We start from the raw sequence: 13,164 nt of genomic DNA, 5'->3' as shown, positions 1-13,164 counted from the left end.
CGGCGAAGAGATGGTGATACAAGTGCAATATGGATGGTAGATATAGGTTTTTGTAATCTGAAAATATAAAAACAGCAAGCTAACTAGTAACAAAAGTGAGCGAAAAACGATATTGCAATGCTTCGAAACAAGGCCTAGGGTTCATACTACTAGTGCAAGTTCTCTCAACAATGATAACATAATTGGATCATATAACAATCCCTCAACGTGCAACAAAGAGTCACTCGAAAGTCACTAATAGCAGAGAACAAACGAAAAGATTATTGTAGGGTACGAAACCACATCAAAATTATTCTTTCTGATCGTTCTATTGGGCTATTCCTATAAGTGTCACAAAGAGCCCTAGAGTTCGTACTAAAATAACACCTTAAGACACACATCAACCAAAACCCTAATGTTACCTAGATACTCCAATGTCACCACAAGTATCCGCGGGTTTGATTATACGATATGCATTACACAATCTCAGATTCATCTATCCAAACCAATACAAAGAACTTCAAAGAGTGCCCCAAGTTTCTACCGAAGAGTGAAGACGAAAACGTGTGCCAACCCCTATGCATAAGTTCACAAGGTCACAGAACCTGCAAGTTGATCACCAAAACATACATAAAGTGGATCACGTGAATATCCCATTGTCACCACAGATTAGCACATGCAAGACATACATCAAGTGTTCTCAAATCCTTAAAGACTCGATCTGATAAGATAACTTCAAAGGAAAAACTCAATCCATTACAAGAAGGTAGAGGGGGAGAAAACATCATATGATCCAACTATAATAGCAAAGCTCGCGGTACATCAAGATCACGCCAAATCAAGAACACGAGGGAGAGAGAGAGAGAGAGAGATCAAACACATAGCTAATGGTACATACCCTCAGCCCCGAGGATGAACTGCTCCCTCCTCATCATGGAGAGCGTCGGGACGATGAAGATGGCCACTGGTGATGGATTTCCCCTCCGGCAGGGTGCCAAAACAGGGCCCCGATTGGTTTTTGGTGGCTACAGAGGCTTGCAGTGGCGGAACTCCCGATCTAGGTTTATTTTTGGGGGTTTCTATATTTATAAGAATTTTGGTGTCGAGAACAAGTCAGGGGCGTCCACGAGGCACCCACAAGATCGGAGGACGCGCCCTGGGGTGGGGGCGCCCCCATCCTTGTGGTGGCCTCGTGACTCTTCTGGACCAACTCTTTTGCTTTGGGGGCTTCTTCTGGTCCATAAAAAATCACCGTAAATTTTCAGGCCATTTGGACTCCGTTTGGAATTCCTTTTCTATAAAACTCAAGAACAAGGGAAAAACAGAAACTGGCACTGGGCTCTAAGTTAATAGGTTAGTCCCAAAAATAATATAAAATAGCATATAAATGCATATAAAACATCCAAGATGGATAATATAATAGCATGGAACAATAAAAAATTATAGATACGTTGGAGATGTATCACATGGGGACAAAGGAAGGTCGGTAACATTAAATTCCAGATCGCCTTTGCCCACTTGGTGATCCTGAGATTCGATTGTGCCTAGGAGACGAGGATGCTATCGTAGGGTGAGAGATGGTTGAGATCCACACTCAAACATCTGGTGCTAGGGCTGGCATCGCTCGAAAGGACGATCGCAAGACAAAGGTCAAGGATTTGATACCTGCAAGATGAGACGCCAATACCAAACGGTTCCACCTGATTGCTAATGGGAGGAAGGCCAAAAATTTCATTCTTGCAATCCAAGTGGACGGACAAGTGGTCACATACTGGAAAGGCAAGGAGGAGGCCTTCTTCATGACCTTTCAGGAGCTTCTAGGGAATGATTCGGGCCGCCAACACACATTAGACCTGGAGTTGCTGAACATTAATAGACTCGATCTGTCAGAACAAGATCTGATCTTCAGCGAGGAGGAAGTATGGTCGGTCATCGAAGAGATGCCCTCGGATCGGGCACCGGGGCTAGATGGCTTCATTGGGATGTTCTTCCAGAAGACTTGGGATATCGTGAAAGGAAATGTCATGGCGGTGCTGCACAAGCTTTTCCAAGATAATGGGAGGGGGTTTCGAAGGTTGAACCAGGCCCTCATCACCCTGTTACCAAAATGCCCCGACGCATGCACCGTGAAGGATTTCTGGCCTATTTTCCTGGTTCATAGCATACCGAAGCTCGCATCCAAACTGTTGGCGTCGAGACTCTGCCACCACATGTTGGAGCTTGTCAACGTGAACCAGTCAGCATTCATCAAGTGACGTAGCATACACGGTAATTTCATGCTAGTTCGTCAGTTGGCGCGGAAGCTGCATAAGAGGAAGACAAAATGGATGCTGCTCAAGCTGGATATCTCTAGGGCTTTCAACTCACTTTCATGGACATTCCTGTTCGAGGTGTTGCGTGCCAAAGGTTTCTCAAATAGGTGGTGGTCCTGGATAGCAACTCTACTTTATACTGCCAGCTCTCGCGTGGTCGTCAATGGTGCAGCAGGGAAGAAATTCATGCATGCTTGCAGGCTTAGACAGGGAGATTCAATCTCGCCCCTGTTGTTAGTCATCGCAATGGACGTTCTCACTACAATCTTCATCAAAGTGCATGATGCACAGATGCTCAGTAAATTGAATGGATGTGGGCCTACTTAGAGGCTATCTCTATACGCAGACAATGTGGTTCTATTCGCGAAGCCAAACCCAGCAGATCTGTTCTTTGTCCAAGAAGTACTGCAGATCTTCAGCGAAGCTTCCGGCCTGCGAGTGAACTATGTGAAATCCTCGGTGATTCTAATCCGAGGTGAGGAGAGGGATGAACAAATCCTCATGAATACTTTGCCCAGGAAAATCAAGCAATTCCCGTGCAAATATCTAGGCCTGCAACTTAGCATCAAGCAACTCACCAGATTGGACTAGCAGCCCATGGTGGATGCAACTCTGAAAATTCTACCTGGTGGCAACGAGGGATGGTGACTAGGCTTGGTAGGCTAATCCTTGTAAACCAAGTCATGAAGGCAAGACCGACGCATCACATGATCGTTGCGGAAGCACCTAAATGGGCTCTGGACAAAATCAACAAAGGGTGTCGTGCTTTCTTCTGGGCTGGTTCAGATGAGATTCAAGGGGGGAAGTGTGTAGTCGCATGACAGAGGGTGTGCCGGCCTAAGCACCTAGGCGGGTTGGGTGTCATTGATCTGCATAAGCATGGTATCGCCCTCCAACTGCGATGGGAATGGCTACAGAGGACAGACGATTCACGTGCATGGCAGGAGCTGTAGGCGATTGGGGACAAGGGCGTCTTGACGGCATTCAGCACCTTGGTGACCTGGCACATAGGAGACGACACGAAAACTTTATTCTGGAAAGACAAGTGGATTGGTGGCTCCCGTGTCTAGGAACTGGCACCGCTCCTTGTGGCCAAAGTCAGAACCCGACAGATCAACAGGCGCATGGTGAAGGACGACTTATACCTTCACGACTGGATGAATGATGTCGTCGGAGAATTGGAAACTGAGGAGTTGGCCCAATTCATCAGGCTATGGGAGGCATTGATTGGCATCCAATTTACTGAGGGAGTGGACGATAAGCCGATCTGGGCTTGGAACACCACGGGGAGTTACTCGGTCGCCTTGGCTTGCAGGATGATGTGTGAAGGAGGAATCTAATTGCAACCGGCCACAGCGATATGGAAGTGCAAAGCACCCCTGACCTGCCAAATATTCATGTGGTTAGTGTTGCAACACATGCTTTGGACGTTCGACATGAGAGCCAAACACGGCATGCAGGACGCGACATCGTCTTGATTCCTCTGTGAGCAGGAAGAAGAAACGGTGAACCACATTCTCTTGCAGTGCGTGTTTGCCAGACAGGTGTGGTACATCTGCTTCGCCAAGACTGACATCAACCAAGCACTACTGCCGGCGGGCAATGACTCAGTGCAAGGTTGGTGGATGACAGCCCGAAAGGCAGTCCCTAAACCAATGCGCAAGGACTTTGACTCCTTTGTGATTCTTATATGCTGGTGTTTATGGAAGCAGAGGAATGGTAGAGTGTTCGGCAGGAGCGACGTGAGGAGCGAGTTAGGCACAGTTGAGATCATTTTCAAAGAGCGTAGTATTTGGGCGCTGGCAAGTAGGAGCGGAGTGCTTCATTTTTGCGAGTAATCGCATAGTTTCTTAGGAGTGCGGGAGAGCGGACACTTGTGTGGGTGACCGCTAATTATAATCTCTTATAAATACTTAGCTTCTTCTTCTATAAAGCTAAGCTACCCTTTCGGCGTACTCTTGAAAAAAAGATGTGCTACAGTTTTATACAAATTTCAGTGTACACTCTGAACTTTTTTGGTACAACGATTCCGATAAAATTGATACACTGTTCTTTTTTTTTTTTGCGAATAGATACACTGTTCTTGTGATTTCCCTATGTTTGATCTAGAGGACCACATCTGCAATATTGTTGTGTTCCGCAGTTATGTAACTGTCCTGTATTTACACTTGTGTCTCTTCTTGTCTTTCCCTGTGTTTTTCTATCAACTATCCCTAAACCCCTGCTGGAAAAAGACTATCCAGAGAAGGCATAAAACAATTATATCTGCACGAGAAAAGCTTACTACGATTGTACTACTAGTAAAAAGGAGTTTGGACCATTAGTACGCCCCCTCCCCACACACTCAAAAAGACCATTGATCTTCCTCTGGATGCGCCTGATCTACACTTTCCACGAAAAATTGCATCATATCAAATCCTCCTGATCTCACGCCTCCTGAGGTGAAAATAAAGCTTGACTGAATATCAAGCCCTCTCTCATCCCCTTGGTCTTTTCTTCATTTCTCTCTTCCTCCTGCAAAGGATTACATGTCCAGGTGGCAGCACAAATGCTGGCTTTGCGCGAAAGAGGGACGAGAAAATTGCTTCTCCAAAGTCCAAACGCCGACCGGTTGAGTCCCGAGTCCTCGAATAGTCACCCCACGGAGAAAGGACCCATCATATCATATCCCCTTTCCCGTTGGCTAATTGCGTCCCTTTCACTTAACTAACCAAAGCTACTACTACTACGATTAGTAGAATAAACGAGGAAACCACATCCATATTAATCCATGAGCTGCCAAGATAACAACGAGCAACCTAAGATTCCAAGCATCATCCACACAATATAAGAATTGAAAATGTAGCACAAAAAAAGGAATAACAAACCAGATAAAGTAGGTTAGTGAGTAAAGCGGGGCGACCAAATTCCACATCCAACCGCAAAGGACAAACTTGTGCGTGTAAAATAAACCAAAAGTTGGGCCGACCAAAGGCGGGAAAAAGATGAGGAGCGGGAGAAAAGCTGATGCAGATGGAGGGGAAAGAGAGGCTAAAGCTGGCGCAAAGCCAGAAGTACCCGACCCGGATCAATATATATACTTAGGTTAAATAACAAACATGATGCTATGATAAAACTAGTAATAATGTAAGAAGAAAGGGGAAGAAAATAATGGCAACATTAGGAAAAAGAAAAAGAAAAAAGAAAAAAGGGCTGCCCGTGGGCTGCAGCCGCTAGAGTGGGGTCCGGGCCTGCGGCCTGGTGGGAGCTGCTGGGCCCACTACGGAGCCCACGGGTCTGTGGAAATGCGACCGTGGAAGCGAGCGGAGCGGAGACCGGGTCATGCATGGATCCGTGGACGATGACGTCGAGGGTTTTCGTCCGCCGTTCGTATGTGGCGCGGCGCGGCGGCCGTCGCGGGCTCCGCTCACGGCTTGGAGACGGACGCGGCGTCCTTGGGATGCGAACCCTCGCCGTCGTTGGCGCAGGCTCCACCGTTGGCCATGGCCGACTGCGCCGTGAGCACGGACATGCTCGGCGACGCCGGCACGCCGCCGTCGCCGACGCTCATGCGCATGGCGGCGCTCATGTGCTGTGCGGCGGTGAAGGGGCCGCCGGCCGCGGCTGCCGGGGGGCGGAGCTGGCACGTGGCGGAGGAGATGGCGGAGGCGAGGGAAACCGGCATGAGGCAGAGGCCCTTCCCCTGCAGGTACTGCATGGCGGCGCCCATGTCCTCCTCCATCAGCTTGGCCACCTGCTGCTCCGTCACCGTCAGGCCGTCGCTCCCGTCGGCCGCTCCGCCGGCCGCGCCGCCTCGCCCCTGCAAGCACAAGCACAAACATACACGCACATGGTCCGTATCAGTACAGTAGTACGACGTACGACGGCCAGTACAGGGGGCAGCGCCGCGTCATTTCGCGCGGCGGCACGCGAGCCACTGTGGCATGGCAGTGGCTATCGGCCGTGTAGCTGAAAAGTTTGGTCACATCCTGGTGATTCTTTCGAGCGCGGAAAAGATGGAGAGAGAGAGAGGGAGAGAGAAAGCGATCGAGGCGAAGAGGAAGAGGGCGCTCGTACTGCGCTGGTCATATGGGAGAGAGTGCGAGTGGCGAGGGCTACCTCCGAGGACATGTCGGCCACGAGCGGCGCGACGGCAGCGGCGCCGCCCAGCCGGCTCATGCTCAGCACCTGCGTGTGTGTTGGCATAGACGTCAGTCAATAATCATGCACATACATAGGATCGACATTTCATGACGCAACACAAAGTATACTGTGGAAATTAATCCATCATGCATAGCATAGCTTGCCTTGACTTGGAGCTGCAGGAACTTGACGTAGTCGATGATCTCGTCCAGCATCGACGCCTTGTCCGTCTGCAGCCACACCAAAAACGCGCACGCATGTCATGCACGGAGATTGAGCAACAACAGCGAAAGGCAAACATGGAAACGGGCACGCAGCAAGCTCGAAAGAAAAGTGCTGTCAAGTCAAGAATCTCGGAACCGGCGCCGGCCGGCGAGCGACGGGACGAGACCCGAGCAAGACGGCAGGGATTCTAGGGGCCGGGAAAGCCATGGCTGGCAGACCCCAGCATGGAGCACGCGCGGTTGCCGAGGGAGCACGGCGGTGGTCAAGTAGGCCAACGTGCGGGTAAGCGCCTGTTTGGTTAGGTGACTTAAAACCAATGACTTATAAGTCATGTCTGTTTGGTTCTCACTTGATTTATAAGTCATCTGAGCACACCTTCCCACCTTATTTTTTTAGATAAAGGTGGTGGGACCCATACAAAAGGGGATAACTTATAAGTTTTAAGTTGGGGTGGAGCAACTTATGACTTATAAGTTGGGGTGACTTATAAGTTAGGTCTGTTTGGCAAAATAAGTCACTTTTTGCACTTTTCGACTTATAAGTTGGTGACTTATTTGGAACAAACAGGGCCTAAATGTGCCCCGCACGCGCGCGCGCGCCCACCAGTAGTAGTACTGCAAGCAAACTCGATGAAATCTCAACCTGATGGCTCCAACTTTTTTGTTCCATCGGCTACTGTTGAAGCCCCTATTTTAATCCATCCCCAGGCGGCATTGAACTGATTGATATATGCAATGCAATAATAAAGCAGCAGCTTCCCAACCAAAACCCTAGTGATGAAGCTCTCGTCTTCGACCGCTTGGATCTACCTCGAAGAATCAAATTAAGCTACCTTCCTACAAGCACGATCTCGAGCATATCTTTGCTCACCTTGTTGGCGTTGGGCACCAGTTCTTGAAGGGCCTTCATCCTCTCGGCGATCCTCTCCCGGCGAAGCTGCGAAACATCGACGACCAGCCACAACGATTAGTTCACTAGGAGAAATCTAACATTAACTAGTGTAGAGACGAAGAAGATGTCTAAAAGGAGTAAACTGGGTGAAGCTATGTAAGTAAACTGCACAGGAGTAGAGAAGAACACGAACTGTAGCGGGACATCCAAAAGGACAAAGGAATAATGGTAGTTAGCGCAAGCCACAACGATCCAAACCGAGGAAACAATAACAAAACACGGGAGCTGATTAGATTACATCAGTGCTAACTGCTCCCCTTGGTTTTATTCTCCATAAGCTTAATTGCCGGCCAAAATAGCCAGTAACACTACACTGGTAGTAGCAGCTAGCATCGCCGGATAACTTACTCGCTCCGCGATGCTGTGTGGGTCGGTGGCCTGGCCTCGCCGCGCGCGCACCCGCTGCCTCGGCGGCGCCGGCGCGCCGCCGCCTCCTCCTCCCCCGGCTTGTTGTTGTGGTTGCGCCCCGCCGCCGGGAGCACCTCCTACTCCGCCAAAGGTCTGGCTCGGCATGGGCGCCGTTTGCTGCTGCGAGAAGCAAGCCGTTTAGAGAGGGGGAAAGAAGGTGACCCGGCGCCGGCGGTGTCGCGGTAGGTAGGTTAGATCTTACAAGCAAAGCTATGTATTGTGTTGCGAACGGCAAACCTGTGGATGTGGCTGAAAATGTTGCTGTTGCTGGAGCGATCCGGCGAAGCCGCCGAAGACGCCGGCGTCCCCTCCCTGAAACAGCAGCGAATAAAAACGTTAACTTTTTTGCAAAGGAAAAAGGTTCTCGATTCGTCAAGGTCGTGAGGGAGAAAAAAGATGCAAGTGGATTGGATTAATTCCAGAAAAGGAGATGGATTATCAGTACGGCGGAATTGGCGGCGGCTTTCAGCAGGGCCTGCACGTCGCCGCCCGATCCGCCGTTGCCGAGGGTGAGTGGGAGCAGCAGGCCGCCCTCCCCGCCGCCGCCGCCGATGGACGGCGAGCGGCCCATGCCCTGGAGGAGCATGTTGTTGTGGTGGCCCTGCCTCAGATCGGCGAGCTGCCGCAGCACCATCTGCTTCGCCGAGGCGGCGCCGCCGCCAGGGCCGCCGCTAATCTGGTGCTGCCGGAGCCGCGACGCCAGCATCACCGAGTCGTCGTACGGGCCCCCAAACAACTGCTGCTGCATCCCGTCGGCCTGCGCGCCGTCCTCGGGCTTGGTCCCGGCGGCAAGGTCGTGCCAGGCCGAGGGCGGCAGGCTGCCGAACATCTGGTCGAGGAAGTCGTCGTGCACGCCGCCGGCGCCGCCATTGTTGACCCCCGCGTGGCCGCTGCGCAGGTCGTCGAGGGAGATCTGGCCGGCGGCGGCCATGGCTTGCATTTCCCGGGTCGTCGGCTGCATCGCGCGCAAGCTAGGGCTTACAGGGCGAGACCGCGAGAGGCGGGGGTAGGTTAGGGTTAGGATAAAACCGAAGTCCGCTGAAGATGGATGGAGACTCGAGAGGGAAGGTGGGGGAGCTAAGCTGCACGGAGTTGGCGTCGTCGGCTATTTATAAACGGGACGGGGTCAGCTGCTTCTGTGCGGCGGCGACAATGGTTATCACTAATCAAAGCGTTTGTTGGCTGGTTGTGCGAGTGATTGCCGAATAGATTAGCGGCCGATTAGCCCTCGGTAATCGAGTTGGGGTGAAAGTGTAGAAGACGGACGAGGGTTTGGATGATATCCTCAAAAGTAAATCTGGAGCCGCCGTTGTTTAAACCAAACAGCCTACTTGCACAGAGCCCCCCGCTAGGGTTGGAGTATGATATTTATGTCCGGAGCCAAATTGATTAAGGTCTAGCTCCATTAATATAACAGATAGACCCATGAGCATAACAGTCTTTATTAATTTATCTGTTTTTACCGTCTCTTGTGATGTGCCACGTGTAGGGGTATAAAATGAGTTAGGCCCCTCCCAGTACTACTTCACTTTTTTTTTGGAAAAACTTCCAATCTATTCATCTTCAATCATGGCAGTACAATGAATACCAAAAATAAAAACTACATCCAGATTCGTAGACCACCTAGCGATGACTACAAGCACCGAGGCGAGCCGAAGGCGCGCCGCTGTCATCATCCCTCCATCGCCGGAGCCGGGCACAACTTGTTGTAGTAGACAGTCGGGAAGTCGTCGTGCTAAGGCCCCATAGGGCCAGCACCCCAGAACAGCAACCGCCGCCGATGAAAAATAACGTAGATCGGAAGGATCCAAACCGAAGACACACGAACGTAGACGAACAACGACGAGATCCGAGCAAATCCACCAAAGATAGATCTGCCGGAGACACACCTCCACACGCCCACCAACGATGCTAGACGCACCACCGGAACGGGGGCTAAGCGGGGAGACCTTTATTCCATATTCAGGGAGCCGCCACCATCTCGCCTTCCTGAGTAGGACACAAACCATAACAAGATTGAAAAAAACGACTAAAGACAGAGCCCTCCCGCCGGCCCTTGCCAAGATCCACCGCGTCTCAGTACTACTTCACCTTGACGCCCTAGCTATTCTCATCAGATTTTTGTCTACATGACGTGTACTTACTAAGCCGAGAGGTTCTATAATTGTCTAAATTAACTTAGATACCATCTGGACTGGACAGGCAATGCAATGCATAGATCATTAAATCTCGTACTGCAGTTAAAGATGAAAGAGAAGATTCCAGTATTGGTTAAACCCAGTGATTGAAATTTTTCTGGATAATTTTTTTAAAAAAAAGGATAACCCCGGCCTCTGCATCTAGGAGATGCATGCGGCCACTTTATTGATTATTCTCGAGAATCTTACAAAGTATCATAACAATAGGCCTGAATCCACCATCTAGGCATCATATGCCACTACTCTTATACATATGATGAAGGGGCGCTAGCTGGGCCAAATACTCAGTCCACTCACCTAAGCCTATCATCAAAAGTCAGAAGCCCCAGCCGAGCCACATACCGGGTCTGGGGCATGAACTGGTCTGACGCACTCACATGTGTCGTCGTCGCCATCTTTCACTGGTCCGTCTTCAGAGTAGATATTGAGGCTTCTACCTTGTCAGGCCACTCTGCCATCGACGCCACCATGACGCCAAACAACAACCCCCTCCTGCATGAGTCCAGCACCGCGCATCGGGTGCCGAGTCTCCACTGCACCACGCCGCCGAGATCCGTCGTCATCAATGTGCAGGATGAAGCACCGCTCCACCAAAAAGCCGCCCACTGGTCCCTCGAACCCGTGTACGCCTCCAAGAATGACGACCCCAAGGAGGAAACGACACCAACGCGCCGCCGTCATCTGATCTACTGATATAGGGTTTCCCCCAGAGGTAGCGGATAGAGGTCTGGAGCTTCTCCACGGCGAGGCCTTCAAAAAGGTAATGACACAAAAGAGTGCCGCCAACGCCGGTCTTGGCATCAAGCCGAGAACTAGGTTTTCAGCCGGATCCGCTCAAGGAAACTCCATCAAGCATCGTGTGCACGGATCGCCGCCGATCTGAGCCACCGCACATTGAGGTCGCACCGGCCAGATCAGATCTGTCCGGAGGGCAAACCACACATGGCGCCGACCCAACCCAGACCCTTCATGCCGCCAAGGGCCAGAGGCGCCGGGGCCTCCACCACGCGCAGCCGCCCTGCCACCCACGCGGCCCAGGACGGCCAGCACCGCCGCATCCCGCCGACGGCGCGCGCCCACCACATCCGAGCAAAACGCCCCGATCCGCCGCTCCTCCACCGCGAGGAAGAGAGGAGGGGACCGCCGCTCCCTGGGGCCGCCGCCCCAGCATCCAGCGCCACCGCGCCAGAGAAGAGGCCGGAGGGCCAGATCCACGCCGGCGTGCAGCTCCGCGTCGCACGGCGCGCCGTCCAGGGCTGACAACAATTAACTTTCTTTGTTAATTTATCCGGTTTTACAGTCCCTCATGTCATGTCGTGCATGCATCAAATGGGTTAGCTATGCCCAATGCTTCACCTTGACGCCGTGTTTTCGAGATTCACTTCAGATTTTTCGCTGTGTGGCGTATAATTGATGAGGTGTGAGGCTTTAATATTGGTCTCTAGACGCAATCTAATGCATATAGTACAAACTATCATTAAACCTCAAACTATCATCCAACTGGAGTGGGTAATTCGAACAAAAGTGAGGTCTACCAAAAAAACATGTAAGATACAATGCATTGGTGGCTAGTTACAAAAATAACATATTTACATACTCTTAAGAGACAATGCTAAAAGATTATATATTGGGAGTGGTCTTACTGTAATTATGTCCGGTCACCCAACTTTTGTCTATTTATCATCCATCTAGCCAGTTATTTTCATATTGCTATTTTCCATATGATTGATATTGAAAAGGTTTAGCTCATCAATTCTTATTTGAAGCACTAGACCTGGCCACCGCCGGCGAACCAACCATGGTTATAAGAAAAGGAAATGACATCACTACTAAGAAATTATGCAAGAACGACGTTCAATCAGTTCGACTACTGAAGGTTAGATCGAAAACAACCCCAGAAGTAAGTCATCACCTTTAGAACATGACATGATTTTAATGCATGTATACTTTTTGTTTATCCCTTTGTGCATATCACACTTCACTAACCCGCAGCCACAAGATGTACCCTATTTATAGTACACTCGCTTCTTCACAACTTGTTCTGCTCTCTAGCTATACATAAAGTTTCAAGTAATATTGTTAAAATTTTATTGTGCAAATGCGAAGTTAAAATTTGTAAATTCTGAAATTTTAATAAGCCATCTTTACACGAGTTGATCAGCCAATAGGCTCAAGTTGCTCCTTAGCAAATGTGTCACCTATAAAATTTCAATAATTTCGTAAAAAATTATAGTGTGGACTCGATGAGGTTGAAAATTTTAAATTTCAAAGTTCAACAAAATCGTACACATGTCATAATTCTTGTATGGTTCCGGTGTGAAGTGAGGTTCAAATTCATAACAACTTAATTTTGTAGTAGAACGAATAATTTTATTTCCGTGTGAAACCCAATCATAACTGTTGGAATAAAATTTGGACCAATCAAAATTCGAATCGGAATCCCATTGAACGAATGAATTGATAAATCAAATTCAGCTCTTGAGACATGGACAAGGTGTGATACGTTGTTGGGCTTGAGAAATTGGACTAATAGCAAATTACCGAGCCTATGGCATGATGGAAGATGCAACATCTAATCATCTGAAATGACGACGCATATAAACTCTGAGTGGGAATGGTTGTTTTATTGAAGGGAGTGGATTGGTCTGTTTTTCTCTAGTGAGGAGATGATAACCCAAAAACTGGAAAATCAGGTGCAAGCGCTGCCCTTCGGTTGAAAATCAAAGTGGACGAGAGGCGACATAATATCATTAACTCCAGTTTACTACTTCCTCCATCCCATAACATAATATCATTTTACAAGTTAAAGTAGTAGTAACATTTAGCTCTATTTAGTGTACTATAATATTTTGTTTAGATCGAACTTGATAAAACATCAAGAACTCGTGCCTTTGAATACCTGGAACACACAATGTGACTTGTGAGTCCACGATAGCCTTCTGAATTCATTGTTGCACTTAAACTTTGTC

The 13,164-nt window shown here is 49.5% G+C and overlaps 1 protein-coding gene across 2 annotated transcripts; it reads right to left on the bottom strand.

Moving 5' to 3' along the window:
* Window positions 1–5,317: 5,317 nt before the first annotated feature.
* LOC119309691 (bHLH transcription factor RHL1-like) lies at window positions 5,318–9,239 on the bottom strand. 2 transcript variants are annotated; one of them, XM_037585644.1, is made up of 7 exons: window positions 8,443–9,239; window positions 8,235–8,309; window positions 7,938–8,117; window positions 7,509–7,574; window positions 6,578–6,643; window positions 6,390–6,458; window positions 5,318–6,090 (listed from the first exon to the last, which is right to left on the bottom strand). In XM_037585644.1, exons 1-7 carry the CDS (start codon window positions 8,956–8,958, stop codon window positions 5,698–5,700), a joined length of 1,365 nt encoding a protein of 454 aa, XP_037441541.1. In that variant the 5' UTR covers window positions 8,959–9,239; the 3' UTR covers window positions 5,318–5,697. The 2 variants fall into 2 exon arrangements, with proteins under 2 accessions (XP_037441541.1, XP_037441542.1); XM_037585645.1 differs by having other exon boundaries at window positions 7,938–8,114.
* Window positions 9,240–13,164: the final 3,925 nt, after the last annotated feature.

The sequence above is a fragment of the Triticum dicoccoides genome, chromosome 5B (genome assembly GCF_002162155.2).
Source record: "Triticum dicoccoides isolate Atlit2015 ecotype Zavitan chromosome 5B, WEW_v2.0, whole genome shotgun sequence".
NCBI classification, from domain to species: Eukaryota; Viridiplantae; Streptophyta; class Magnoliopsida; order Poales; family Poaceae; genus Triticum; species Triticum dicoccoides.
The sequence above is the reverse complement of the archived record's forward strand: the minus strand, read 5'-3'. Positions and strand labels throughout refer to the sequence as shown.

What these genes read in the sequence shown, in the direction of transcription:
- LOC119309691 (XM_037585644.1), bottom strand. Translation starts at nt 8,958, where the DNA reads ATGCAGCCGACGACCCGGGAAATGCAAGCCATGGCCGCCGCCGGCCAG. An exon ending in AAGCCGCCGCCAATTCCGCC is followed by an intron (nt 8,310 to 8,442) that starts GTACTGATAATC and finishes CTGCTGTTTCAG; the next exon opens with GGAGGGGACGCCGGCGTCTT. An exon ending in TGGTGCCCAACGCCAACAAG is followed by an intron (nt 6,644 to 7,508) that starts GTGAGCAAAGAT and finishes GTGTGGCTGCAG; the next exon opens with ACGGACAAGGCGTCGATGCT.